The sequence below is a fragment of the Pezoporus occidentalis genome, unplaced genomic scaffold (genome assembly GCF_034315485.1).
Source record: "Pezoporus occidentalis ecotype Australia unplaced genomic scaffold, CSIRO_AGI_Poc_V1 ctg187, whole genome shotgun sequence".
NCBI lineage: Eukaryota > Metazoa > Chordata > Aves > Psittaciformes > Psittacidae > Pezoporus > Pezoporus occidentalis.
The window spans coordinates 1,848,838-1,863,107 of NW_026913715.1; the positions used below are offsets into that span (position 1 = coordinate 1,848,838).

A 14,270-nucleotide genomic window follows, 5' to 3' on the forward strand; every position below is an offset into this window, starting at 1 on the left:
GTAATCATCAGTCTCCAGAAGTTACATGTTTCTTCTTCTGTTATTTCTCTCAGTCTCTAAAGACTTTGTGGTGTCTAGGTAACCTTCTCTTGACTCCTGTGCAATATAATAGTAACCCAGGGACTGAAGACAATATTCTGGAGCTCTGCAACTTCTTAGCATGTATCTTTGGCCCACTAGAGGGTGTTGGCTTCTTGTTCTCTTTGAAGACTCTATGAATACAACAGCCAGGTCATCTTTTAGGGGCTGGTTTTGGCAATGGCACGTTGTTTGTCTCATCAGCCCTTTGGCAATGAAGTCACTGCCTGCAGCACTCCTGGGCTGTCCAGACTGGCTGAGGGAGACCTTTAGCACCTCTTCCTGCAGCAAGGGCTCTTTGACATTCCCCTGGGAAAAGCAGAGGGAAATGCAGCAGAGTTGTTAGTGGTGCCCTGGCTTGCAGCCCCTGGGGACCTTTTGGATGCAAACAGAAGGGAGCATTTCCAGCAATGTTTTGTACTCTGAGTGAATGGAAGGGCAGTGCTGCATTCCTCAAGCACTGACAAGTTGCTAAGATCCAGTATTATGGTACACAGGGAGACTGATTGGGTTGAGTCAGGATGTGAATTTGAATCAAAACAAATGTTTGTGTAATACTGGTTATATAGGGAGTTAATTATAAAGAGCTATCTCATGATATTTATGCAAATAAGCTCTAAGAGGTAGTGTAGCATGCTAAAAGTACATGAAAAATGGAAACCTTGATCTGTTTTTGTTGCAGAAGGGAATCCAGAGCAAGTTTGACATTGCAGACAACAGGTAAAGGGAACAGATCATATTTAGGATGAATCAGAAGCAGGAATTCACTTCAGACTCATGCCTTCATGCCTCAGTGCCTGGGCAGGAGCTTTAGCTCCCATGACTGGGTAGAGCAGTCATTTTTTAACACAAGTTCACTGGCTTGTTCTGCTTTAAGCCTTAGTTCAAGCAGAGTCTTCCATTGGGGTGTACCCTGGTACCAGGCAGTAGGCACACAGCTTGGCTGGATTCCCAGAGCTCTGCAGGATCAAGAGGAGCAGAAGCCAGGCGAGGCTGGGTTTTAAGGGAGCGTGTATGTGTCTGACTCCACCTGTCTTTGGTTTGCCCTCAGTGTGCAGTGGGGACTACGCTGAGCCTGACCTGACCAAGTCCACTCCTCACCAAGGCTTTCAGAACAGTGTTCCTCACTATGCCGAGACAGATATTGTCCATCTGCAGGGTGTAACTGGCAACAACATGTATGCTGTGCCTGCCCTCACCGTGGACTCCCTTACCAAGAAGGACATCTCCGTGGGTGAATTCCCACGGCAGCAGCTGCGGCTCAAGGAGAAGCTGGGAGAAGGGCAGTTTGGAGAGGTACAGTACTTCCACTGTTCCAGCAAGGAGGTGCCTGCAGAGCAGAGTCTGCACTGCTTCATACCTGGGGACTGTGCTGCATACCAGTATTTTGTGCAGTATGTCTCTGCTGGTGGGGGAAGCTGATGTCCCTCAGGTTTCAGAGCCCCCATTCTGCGCCTGGGAGGCTGCTGCTTGGTGCCACATGAATCTTCTCAGCTGGTGAACTTTGCTGAAATATCCCTATTATACCTTATTATATCCCTTATACCTTACAGAAAAGGCCTGGCAGTGAGAATTCAGACTGTTCCATGGTATTCTGGGGGCATCTCAAGCATGTGATGGCTGTCACCCACCTCTAGGCATGTCAGTTTGAAAACTCTAGCAATGGCTCCAGCCAGGAGCTGTAGAAACAGCTTTTCCATTAACAGATGGAGGTTCTGGTGGGACTCTGCACACTGACCCAAGACAGACATTTCCCAGACACTGTGATGCCCTCACATATCCTGTAGCATTGGTCAAGCCCCAGTTTGTGTCAGAAGCTTCAGGCAGCATGATGCATGTCTCTGTCATCTGCTAAGCTTTCTCTTTATCCCTAGAGCTCCTTTCAAGCTGTTAATGCTGTCACCTTGCCTTTTACCCCTGCTTTCTCTCCACACTAGCCTAGTTCCATACTGAGCAGGTCTTCCCCTCTTCTGCTCCCTCTTCCACTGTCTCTTTCCTTCCCAGCTTTTGCTCACTTGCAGCCCTAAATTCTACTGTCTGCTACATTTTGACAAAGCACAGCCCTTTACTGTCTGCTTCCTCCTCTGTGATGTTCTTATCTTTATAGTCCCTCACTTCTGACAGTGCACGTTCCCTACCCCAGCCCCTTCGCTGTCCCACTCACTCCTTTCTGGATCACTCTGTGTGTTGGGAAGGTGCTGACATGCTCAGCCTCTTGATCTGGCTGTCAGTGTAGCCCCTTCTGCTGTTGCCTGGATCCTGCCCTGCCTTGGGCTGTGCTCCAGAAGTGAAGCAGAGGCTTTTCTCATTTAAATCATTGTTTTGCTTCTGGTTTCTCCTGCCCTCTCATTCCTGTCCTTCTAGTAACTGTCAGGATTCAGAGCCTGTTCTTTTCCTCACACCACAGGCTCCTTCCCACCCTTTGGCAAATGTGCTGCATCACATTCTCCCATCTCTCCTTCTCACCTCCTCAGTCTTTCCCAAACTGGTCATCGTAATATGCTCTGCTCCACTCCTGGCTTAGTGTGTGGTCCTGCTTCTAGAAGCATGGCTCACTGCTTTTTTCACCTCTCCAGCAGAGCTTCCCTTTCAGGTTTTTTACTTCCTTGCTCCTGACCATCCACTCCCTGGCTCAGTGACACATCACCTGCGCTTGTCACACATGCGCTTTGTGCTGTGACTGTTCCTACTCCTGCTCTTGTGCCTGTACTTCCACCACAGCAGATTTCATTCGCCGTACAACTACAGCAGCACCTTTGCACTTCTGTCTCTGTTCTGTGCATTGTCCTGTTTTCTGTGCTGTCTCCCTCTGCTCACCATGCTTGTCACATGCCCTTGCTGCTTTCTTCCTATCAAATTCATTAAGCTCCCATTTCATTCCCCTCACTGCTGCAGGTCTTACACTGACACATCTGGTCTGGTCCTCTCCTCCAGCATCTGTTGCCCAGTTCTCCATTTGAATATGCATTCTGATTACTTCTTAACCAGTGTCTTGTCAGCCCTTCTAATACAGCCCTGGCAGTAATTTTATGTTTTTATTCATTTATTTATCTGAAGATGAGGGGTGGGTGGGTGGAGCTAGATGATATTTAGGGTCTCTTCCAAAACCATTCTATGAAACATGGAATTCTCTGTGCTCAGAGTGTTCATCTCTGGGTATGTGCCCAGGTGAGGTGTTCACATTGCATACACGTGCTCACACTTTTTTCCCTTTTCTTTTTCCTCCTCGAATTGGAGGACTTGGGGATAGCTGTCTGTACTTCCTGGATGCTCCTTAGTTAAGTTTAAGCAGTGACTCAAGCCAGGTCTCAGGACAGTTCCGGACTCGGATGGCTGGTGTGATGTGCTGTACATGCCAAACGTGCTGCAGCCATGCTGTTTGGATGCACATGCAGAGCAAAGCAGACACCTCCAGGCCTTCCTGAGCATCTCCAGTACTTCCTGGTTGAACTGGAGTGCCTCAGTACTCTGCTGCAACAATCTGGACACCTGAAGTCAATTCAGAGCCTTGGGGACACATCAGGCTGCAGTCCATGTGTGTTCCTACATAATGGGCTGTAGAGTGGATGTACACATTTTCTCCGGGATCTAGGGCCAACTTATGGGCTATTTCTGATCAGGGCAGTGTCACCTTGATTAGATCATTCACTTGGTCATTCACCAGTGGTGACCAGACTGGTGACCTTAGTGTGACATTGGCACTGGTGAGGCTGCACCTCAAATCCTGTGTTCAGTTCTGGGCCCCTCACTACAAGAGAGACACTGAGGTGCTGGAGGGGGGCCAGAGAAGGGCAATGGAGCTGGTGCAGGGCCTGGAGCACAAGTGTGATGGGGAACGGCTGAGGAACCTGGGGGTTCAGTCTGGGGAAGAGAAGGCTCAGGGGGGACCTGATCGCTGCCTACAAGTGCCTGAGAGGAGGATGGAGCCAGGAGGGGCTGGGCTCTGCTCCCAAGGAACAAGGGATGGGACAAGAGGAAACGGCCTCAAGCTGCCCCAGGGCAGGTTTAGATGGAGCTGAGGAACAATTCCTTCCCCAGAGGGTGCTCAGGCATTGGAACAGGCTGCCCAGGGCAGGGCTGCAGTCACCGTCCCTGCAAGTGTTCACACAGCATGGAGACGAGGCCTCAGTGCCATGGGGCAGTGGTGGCCTTGGCAGTGCTGGGAATGGTTGGACTGGATGATCTTGGAGGTCAAGGTGATTCATTCTGTGCTTGTTTTCCTCTGGTTTTCTGCCTGTGCACACTCTCACAGCTGCCTCTGCCCCTCAGGTGCACCTCTGTGAAGCCGATGGCCTGCTGGAATTCTTGGGAGTCTCCTCTACAGAATTCACTCACCAGCCCATTCTTGTGGCAGTGAAAATGCTGAGATCAGATGTCAACAAAACAGCCAGGTGAGCGCATCCACAGTGCCAGCCATCTGGGAAGGAAAGCAAGTAGTCCCCGAGCACCAGTGTCACATAGGTTAACCCTGGTGACACCTCTATGGGAGTGTCATGTGTCTCTGGGGTGTGTTCATGTAAGGGGCAGGACTCAAGCAGGGAGCGGGGGATAGGAATAGATGTGATGTCAAGCTGAAATGCTGTATTAATCCTGTTTGATGTGGAAGGGGTCAGTGTTGACCACAAGCACAGAACCAGCTTTCACACTTGCTGTGGGCAGAAGTGTAAGTAAGTGCCTGAGATGTGCTTACACACCACTTCTGCTTTCCTTAGACAAAGGAATAGTTCAGGATTCAAACCTATGTTTTCTGTTTTACAAGAAATGATTTCCTGAAGGAGATCAAGATCATGTCACGGCTCAAGAACCCAAATATCATCCGGCTCCTGGGGGTGTGTGTGCGTGATGACCCCCTGTGCATGATAACAGAGTACATGGAAAACGGAGACCTCAATCAGTTCCTGTCACAGAGGGAGATCTACAGCAAATTTGCCATTTCAAACAACATTCCCTGTGTCAGGTAAGAGGAACTGCCCCTCTTTGGGACAAATCAACAACACAGAGCTACCACTTTCATTTGCTGTGCCTTCCAAGCAATGACTTGCCTCCAGCCCAGCCATTGCCATGCACACACTGTGGACTCGAGTCCTGCTTTGCTTGGACATTGTTCTTGAGGTCTCTGGAGATCTGTGCTCCATGAGGTGTTCCTGACTGTCCTGTTCACAGTGCCCGTCTTAGATGTGTTGTTTGCTGATGTGACATCTGTTCATGTCGGTGGGCTTGTGTTACAACAAGAAAACTGGGAATGTCTCTTGGGCTTTCAAGAAGGTTCATCTGTTTTCTGGGTGTCTCAAAAATACTACATGAGAGGAGCTGAGTGTAGACATTCACTAAGGAAAGATCTCATCAGCCAGCAGGAGGAGAATATTTGGCAAACTGTTTTGTGTCAGTGGTGACACTTGTCTTCCTCCTATGTGGAAGGATTAAATCTAACATAAAAGCATCCTAATATTGCAGAAATCCTTTCCTCAGAGGAGAGTTGTGTGGAGAAAGAAACCTTCCTTGATCAGAAGCTGGTGCATTGCTTAGCCTTTGGCATGGACCTCCCCCAAGATTAATTATAGTTGAAGGACTAGTCAGTTAGGCAGAGCCAGTCCTGTTGGACTGGACCAGGAGGTGGCTGGGTCTTACCAAGTCGAGACAACACCAGTGTTTCTGCCAGTAGCTGGCAGTGGTCAGTCCTGTTGTGGAGTGTTAAACCGGCATCTTGCAGTCATGACGCACCAGGAACTGTAGTTTGGGAAAGGATTTGCATCCGAGTAGAAAGCTTTTCCAGCTTTCTCCAGTCTTCCTGTCCTTTCTGCACATCTGGTACAGCTTTTACCTTTAGACTTGCAGGTTTTTTTCCTGACCAAAGTCTCAGGCTGTCCTTTCTTCTGTATCTGCTCCGCACCTCTCACCCAATTTCAGCACTGTCACTCACATTATTCTTGCTTGGTTTCCATCTGGTCGTCTTCTAGTTTTTCTTTCAGTCCAGCAGATCTTTCAGCCTCTCGTTCCTTGCAACCAGGTAGAGTTTCACATTAAAGGAAGCCAGTATGACCAGCTCAGATATCTGTATAGGAGTTTCCTGAGGGCAAAATGAATCCTCCTGCCATAGAGGGCAGCTTGGCTCTGCCGATGCCAGTGGGTGTTTCGTGTGGCAAGGTCCAACCATTCTCTGTGTGTCTTGGGCCCAATATTTGATACACTGGATGTGATGAACAGCCCTTTCATAGAATCCCAAACTGGTTTGTGTTGGAAGGGACCTTAAAGCTCATCCAGTTCCAACCCCCTGCCACAGGCAGGGACACCTTCCACTAGAGCAGCTTGCTCCAAGCCCCGTCCATCCTGGCCTTGAACACTTAATACTTGAACACTTTCCTGCAGAGAGGTGACGCATTTCAAAGGCCTTATGGCTGTTTGGTATTTGAAATGCATCTCCTCACGGTCTCTCTGGCTGTCTAACAAGTCATGAGGATGACTCTGCCAAGAAGCGTCTCCTGTCTTGTGCCTCTGTATGCAGCACTGCAGAAGTGGAGCCCTGCAGAGCTTGCTGAGCAAAGGGGCAGGGAGCCAAAAAGTAGCTGCTGGTGGGACCCTGCCAGGGTGCAGGTGGGACAGGAGAGACTGGGCTGCTTCAAAGGGCAGAGCAACAGCCTGAGGCAGGAGACAACTACAGCAGAGCAGGGGAAGGGAGAATGCAGGATCTTGGAGGCTGTGCCCGCTCTAGTGTGGAAAGCCAGCAACCAGGTTAACAAGGTACAAGTGGGTGGCGGAATTCCTTCTCTTGGGCACAACAGGTCCACCCAGCTCAGGAAAAGCATGGACCTCCTGACTGTGGGACTGGGCTGGGTATCACCTAGCTGAGTGTGGTGGTCACTGTGCTGAAAGGCTGGGAGGGGAGCAGTGCCCAGAGCCTCTACAGAGGCGAGGGGCTGACTGAATCACTGTACTGATAGCTGTTGATGAGGATAGATTGATTGGATCTATTATCATTAGATGCTGTAGTGGTAGCTTAGCTGTTGATGAGCATAGATAGATTGGATCTGTAATCAGTAGATGCATTCCATCACTGTAATTCAGATAACATGTTACTGCTTCTCTCACTGCCAGCAGAGCATGAGGAGGAGGAGACAGGCTTTCTTTTTCTGACTTTTATCAGAGAAATACCAACTGTGAACGCTTGATCAGATTTGTTGTGAGAAATGCTTGGTTGGGTGGAGCATTTGGGCAACCCACAGTGGGAAACATCAGAGAACAACAGTGTATGAGGAATGCTGAAAGGCAGATGGTCCAAACCCTGTCTGTGTATCATGCAGCTTTATTGGTATTACCTTCATTTTGCTAATGAGGGAATTAAAATTATATTAGATGGAAAATGCGTCCATTTATATTTTCAGTAATATTAAACATACTAAAAAATAAGGTCTCTTTAATGTTGTGACATACTTACGTTCATGTAAGCATGCCACAGTGGCTGTGTGTGGAATTCCAGGCCAAGCAGGTTTTAAGATAGGAGATTCTGAGATTGTACAGCTTGATTTTCCATGTCTCTCTGCAGAAGGTTGATGCTTTGCATGAGCTCTTTGAAAAGCTTTAACACTTGATATTAAAAACTCTAAAGGATGTCAAATTCCAAGGGCCCTGAATTTCAGGGACAGCTTGTCTGCTCTTGCTTTGGCAGCTCAAGAGCTTGGCTTAGCCTGGCAGGTGAGGGATTTAGTGCCTGAAACTAGACAGTTGAGTTTCACTGACACAGCAAAAACTAAACCAACAGGTCACTGTAACACAGCAAATGCAAGCTGTTGAGGGTGAGCAACAATACCGATTGTTTCTTTACTGCAGCTACTCCAACCTGCTGTACATGGCCACCCAGATCGCCTCCGGAATGAAGTATTTGGCATCTCTGAATTTTGTGCACAGAGACCTGGCAACTCGCAACTGCCTGGTGGGGAACAACTACACCATCAAGATTGCAGACTTTGGCATGAGCAGGAATCTCTACAGTGGGGATTACTACCGGATCCAGGGAAGAGCTGTACTGCCCATCCGTTGGATGGCCTGGGAAAGCATCCTCCTGGTAGGGACTGCACAAAACCATTCTCCCTTCCTCTGATTTCCACCCTTGAAACAGCAACAGGTCCTTATAGCATCAAAATGTGGGCTACAAATGGTCCTAGGTGAGAAGTCCATGAGGTTGCTGTGGATGTAACTCATGCTGGGAAAGGAGTGTGCCCTTGCAAATACAGCACGGATCATACTGTGAGTTGTAAGGGACCTTTAAAGGTCAGCTAATCCAAATCCCTGCATCTTCAATTAGATCAGATTGCTGAAAGCCCCATCCAACGTGACCTTTAATGTTGCCAGGAATGGGGCATCTGGTATCTCTCTGGGCAACCTGTGCCAGTGTTTCACCATTTGCAAGCCCACACTGCTGGGTCATGTCCAGCTTTTTATCCACAAGCACCCACAAGTCCCTCTCAATCCCCTCATTCTCCCAGTCTGGACTGATACCAGGGGTTGCCCCAAGCCAGCTGTAGGACCTTGACCTTCAACCTTGTTGCAGTTCACACAGGCCCATTTCTTGAGCTTACCCAGGTCCCTCTGGATGGCATCAGCCCTCATCTGGGGCCTAATTTCTGTTCTGTGCCTGGCATTCAGGATGCCTGCTGCAGTTGTAAGGAAGTTGCCTTTCTGCTCTTGTTTCCCCAGCTGGGAAGCTGAAAGGGGCAGGGACAAAACTTCATGAGTTTCAAGTGCCAAGTCAGGTTTTGAGGTTGGGGTTTTGTTTCCTGCTCAAGGGTCCTGCTGTCTTCCCCTCAGGAGAGCATTCAACAGTGCAAACACATCCAGTGGGGAGGCAGGTCCTTAATATCAAGCCCAGTATTTCTTTCTCACACTAGTTGGTGAGATCACCTGGTTCTGTTTTCTTACCACACTGAGTACCCAGAACAACTACAGTTACCTGTTCTTTAAAGGCTGATAGGCCCAAGCTTTTCTAAATTCACCCTGTTTTTCTGGTTATAGCTGCATCTAAACCATAAGTCACTCACAGTCCCTGAGTGAGCACCTTCCAAACACTGACACACTGCTAGGGTTGCCAGATAAACCTGAGCAATCTGGGTCTTGGATGTTTCCTGCCCAAACAGCCCCCAGGTGGATTCTGTTATTTTTTGAGCTATCTTTAGCTTTTCACTTCTTCAGAAACCTTGTTCCTAACACAGCCAGTTTGGGCCCCTTTTTCCAAGGCAGAAAACAGGAACCTGAGCAGACTGTCACTGACTTCTTATGTGCAGAGACTGAAATTATCTTGGCCTTTCTGTAAGAGTCTGGAGTCTGCTTTGGCTCTGCTTTCACCCTGAGGGCTTTGCTTCCTGTTCAAAGCTTCCCTGGGCAGCCCTGCTGTGTTCTGGGTGGAAGTCCGTTCTCCTACTGCTGCAGATGCTTCCTCAGGAGGAAAAGTTGTCTCTGGCTTTCTGAGACTTGCTTCCTGATTCAAGAGGTTTGCCCCAGTGACAACTGCACCTTCTCAGAGCTGTCCTGTGGGTCCCACAGACGTGCTGCTGCTGTCCCACACAGCAGCCATGTCATACCTCAGTGCCTTTGTGCACTGCTGGGAGCTGCCTCTTCTTCAGAGCATCTTCCCAGGTATGAATTCTACATCCTCGTGTCTAGCTGCAGAGGGTGTAGACTGGAATGGGTTCTGCTGAATGTGCTCTGTGAGCAACCTGGGCTGACAGCGTTCTTTCATTCACAGGGCAAGTTCACCACAGCCAGTGATGTCTGGGCCTTTGGGGTCACCCTCTGGGAGATGTTCATACTGTGTAAGGAGCAACCTTACAGCCTCCTCTCGGATGAGCAAGTCATCGAGAACACAGGAGAGTTCTTCCGGAGCCAGGGCAGGCAGGTAAGACAGCGAACATGACCTCTCCTTCCTTCACTTGTCCTGATCACAGCCTGGTGGATCTCCCAGGGCCTTTCTGCTGGCCTTACATCGTCTGCAGGACTCTGCATTACTCACCTTCTCAGTGTGTGCCACCTCTCTTCCTCTTTATCTTTGCTCATTGCACCAGCTTTCCTATCCTGGAATCCCACTGGAAGAATCTTTTGGCCCTCTCCAGTGCTTCTTCCTTATTATAAGCCACTTCTGTCTCAGTCTGTTCTGTCCTCCTTGGATTTTCTGGGCTCTGCTACACAATCCTTATGCTTTTTTCCCTGTCACATCTCTCTCTTGCTAGCGTTCTCTGTGAAAGACCAGGAAGCACTTACTGAGGTGGGGAAGGAAGAGTTGTTAGTTCCCAGGGATTAGATGCTCTTTGGAATATCTCCACGTATGCCAAGAAGCCTTTGGCCATCTCTGCCTGAAGGGCTTGTCTGTATCATTCTGTCCTCTCTGGCCAGCTCCCAGGCAGGACTGTGTGCTGCACTGCCTTCAATAGACACCAGTGATGATGCAGGACAGCCCCGCAGTACTGAGCATCGCTGCACCCAAAAACGTGGAGTGCAGGTTGTAAGCAGTTTGCTGTTCTCTCCAAATTCACCTTTAGCACCAGTCAAATTAAAGGATTAAGGGGAATAAAATAATGGGAGGTTTTATTCACTGTCTCCTGAATACTGACGATTTAGTGAAGAGCCTAAAAGATGTGTATTGAAATGAGAGGGGAAAAAGCAGTTCTGCCAGGCTGTGCTTTAGATGAGCTCTAAAAGGTGTTTTTTCTCTCTGCTAACAAGCTGTCACGATGCTTAGAAAGCCTCATGGGTTGTCTACGGTGAGTGGAAGTATTTGGATATTATTGGGGTAAATTTGGGTTTGGTTTGTGTGTTGCTGTCACTTGGAAGACAAATCTCTCCGAAGCATTCGTGTCTCCTGGGGCACAAAGCACTGTTTTGTGACCAGCTCATCAAACGTGTTGGCAAAGTGTCTGCAGTGCCATTTGAGATGGCATCGAAGCTCCATCCAGACTCCACTGCCAGATTCCCGCTTAATGGATTTCAAGCGTTGCATGATGGCTGTGTCTTGTGAACCTGCAGTGAAACTGTCCTCTTGGTGTTCATTTAGTAAAGGTTCAGTTCTGGTCTGAAAACCCACTGAAACAGCTGTACCTTTCTTCCTTGCAGATCTATCTCTCCCAGACTCCTCTGTGCCCTAACCCTGTGTTTGACCTGATGTTGAAATGTTGGAGCAGGGATATAAAAGATCGTCCCACTTTTGACATGATTCACCACTTCCTGCTAGAGCAAATGGAATCAAACATTTGACTCCAGGAAAAAGAGACAAACTGTTGAGAACAGAGTGACTTTGGTGCCTCTCTGCCTGTACCTCACAGAAGATGGTCAGGCCACCTTGCTCTCCTTCCTTGACTGAACCGTATTTAAGTTGAGACGTCCATGGCAGCTGCTCATTCTATTGGCCATGGTCTGACACACAAGACCAGAGGATCTCATTTGGTTGAAAAATCATCTCCTCTTCTGAATCGTTTCCTGGGAATACTGTGAGAGGGGTTTTCTTGGATACCCACACACCTTTGGGCAACGTAGATGAGTAAAACCTTGAGGAACGTGGAGCTTTCTCCTGGGTGGAGCAGAAGCTGCCAGTCGGTGAGAGCACTGCCACTCACAAACAGTTGTATTTCTACAAGTAAAGACTTCAGTCTTCTAAAACTATTCCATTAAATCAAATGGAAGTCTTGTGCACATTAGCAAGTGTTTCTGTATGCTCTTGCTACAGACAATATGTATAGTGAGAGACTAGAAACGTTTAGAGCTAGGAAATGCTTTTATGGACTTGAACTGACGGAGCATTTAGCAACCCTTTGGAAGTAACGCTGCCAGGGTGTACAGAGGATGCTGATCCCAGAGTCCAAGCTGATGTTCTTTTTTCCTGTGGTTGTTAAGCACTGCTTTTGTTCTATATGTGCGTTTTCCCCACACTGGATTTTGTTTGTTTTCTAGATAAATAACTTTGAAAATGAATGTTAAAGGTTGTAGGAAGATCGTGGCGGTGGAAGATCTTCTTCTGACCTACAGATTAAGGCTAGGCTAGGGAGTTTGTATTGAAACGTAGCTGATACTGTACTACTGTCACTATGTAGATTCATTAGCCTAATGAACTTGTAGCCACAATGGACTGATGTGCAATTAATCCTGTATAAGTACCCATTAATATGAGATCTCTAAGTCAATGCTGTTACCTGTGCAGAGGGAACTGGGATCTGGTGAAGCCGAACGGTTGAGCGCAGAACCTGCCGTGTCCCTTGTCCCAGCTCCCATGAGAGGAGGAGCAGAGTACGGGTGGTCCCTCAGCACACACGTGTGCACATGCCCTGACACGTATGTTGAGTGTTCGTGGTTCCTCTTCGGGGCTGTGGCAGGGTTCGTGCTGTTGGCCAGGCAGATGCGCTTGGGCCCAGGCTCCTTCATGCTGTGATCAGAGCTGGCAGCAGGGGGTGGGACTGACCCATCCCCTTAGTTTGGGTGTATGTTCTGCCATTGAGCTTGGGGTTGGGTTTTGTTTGTCCTGTCACAAACAGCTCCTTCCCTGGAGGGTTTTAGAGGGCTCTGAAATCCATTGGAGTGAGGGAGGGAATTCAGCTCTACAATAAATCCATTGAGGATTTACCGAGTGCCTGGGGAATACTCTGCTATTCCCTCTCTAATCCTGTAGCAAGATGCTTAGGACCAAACCAAGTATTTCATAAGCTGGGAGAAGATGAAAGCTCAGCACTTGGTGCCTTTTAAACAGCATCCAGCATAGCATGTATTTCCAGTAAGGATAATAAGATAGCTTTTATCTTAGCCACAAGCTCAGTGTGAATGGCTGTGCAGAGAGCTCTGCGAGAGGGCACTGCTGACAGGGGGATGTCCAAACACTCAGCATCTGAGGATAAATGTTATGCTGAAGGCAGTAACCTGCTGCTGCATTGGCAGGTGCCAGCCTGGAGTGTGGCTGTGGTGCTCCCTGGGCAGGGCAAACTCCATCCTGAAGATTCACAGTTGTGGCTCACGTGGTAGGACCCAGGTTGTCCCATTGCAGACCCAGTGTGGGGTTCCCCAGCACCTCCCTGTGAGCTGGTCCTCTGAGCAAAGGGTCCAAGTCACCCCACCTCCAAGGTGGATCTCACCCCCAAATAGGTGTTTTCCCCTCTTTGACTGCAGGGGCTGTGAGGAGCTGCTGTTACCTGTGCAGGGTCTGCTTGGAGCTGGGTGATGGGAGTCAAAGCCATTGTGGTCCCTGCTGCAGCCTGTGGGGCACTGGGTGGGTGCTGGCAAACCACACACTGAACGTGTATCTGCAGTGTTTCTGTCCTGTCCCAGACAATGTACCCAGCAACACCCGGCCGTGTGTGTGATCTCCTGTACTCAGAGGTGCCAGAGCACTGTAAAGTCACCTGGATGGGCTCTGTACTTGTTCCATCGGGATGTGCTGTTCCTCTCTTGACATGTGGACATACAAAGGTTCTCTCGTATCAATAAATTCTGATGATAACCTTGACAAAAGTGATTTCTGCTTTTTTCTTTTACCCAGGTGCCTGCACTGAGCACAGATACCTTGCTCTGATTGTTCCATAGCTCTTTGGTAAGTATGGGCCCCCAGGTTTGAAGGAGCAGCCATTGGTCATTTAAAGGAGTGAGCATTGAAGGGAGCTTCTGGAAGTGCTGGGATGATGCTGACCTGAACCCCCTTGGGCCAGTGGGGCTTGGACCAGCCTGGGATCACTGTTTGGTGTCATTAACACAGTGCTGCATTTCAGTAAGCAGTTTCTTCATGTTAAAATCAGAAGACCTGGGCTGGGAGGAACCTCTGTAGGTCCCTTATTGAATTGCCCACCAAAAGCTGAGCTGACCACAAAGCTCCATTGGGCTGCTCTTCTGGGCTTTGAAGATCTCTGAGGATGGAGATGCCACCTCTGCCCCAGGGCTGCGCTGCTCCCATGGAGGAGAGCTTCCTCCTTGTGTCCTCTGGGCCTGCCCCTCGGTGCATCTTGTACCTGTCATCTCCTCTGTCTTTCACTGCTCACCTCTGGGAAGAGCCATGACCCCCTCACAGACCATCCACTGCAGACCTGGGGCTGCTGGAGGGGGCTGTCCCGTGGTGGTGCTCAGGAGCTGGGCAAACTCAGCACATTTATAAAGGCTGGAAAGTCCAGATCCATCGCTAGGCACCAAGGGCAGGAGTCAAAGCAGCAATTTTACCTCCTCAGAGAAGCTTTCGG

General features: G+C 49.0%; 1 protein-coding gene across 4 annotated transcripts in view; it reads left to right on the plus strand.

The window, feature by feature from the left end:
• Window positions 1-12,184, plus strand: part of LOC134162348 (discoidin domain-containing receptor 2-like) — a 59,476-nt gene extending 47,292 nt beyond the window's left edge. For 3 of the 4 annotated variants that reach the window (XM_062616039.1, XM_062616037.1, XM_062616038.1), the window contains exons 12-17: window positions 1,130-1,374; window positions 4,348-4,469; window positions 4,838-5,035; window positions 7,903-8,137; window positions 9,815-9,964; window positions 11,176-12,184. In XM_062616039.1, the coding sequence (XP_062472023.1) occupies window positions 1,130-1,374; window positions 4,348-4,469; window positions 4,838-5,035; window positions 7,903-8,137; window positions 9,815-9,964; window positions 11,176-11,316 (1,091 nt within the window). In that variant the 3' untranslated portion in view covers window positions 11,317-12,184. Of the gene's footprint in view, window positions 1-1,129; window positions 1,375-4,347; window positions 4,470-4,837; window positions 5,036-7,902; window positions 8,138-9,814; window positions 9,965-10,788; window positions 10,827-11,175 lie in introns of all 4 variants that reach the window. The other variant, XM_062616040.1, reaches the window with a different exon arrangement.
• Window positions 12,185-14,270: the final 2,086 nt, after the last annotated feature.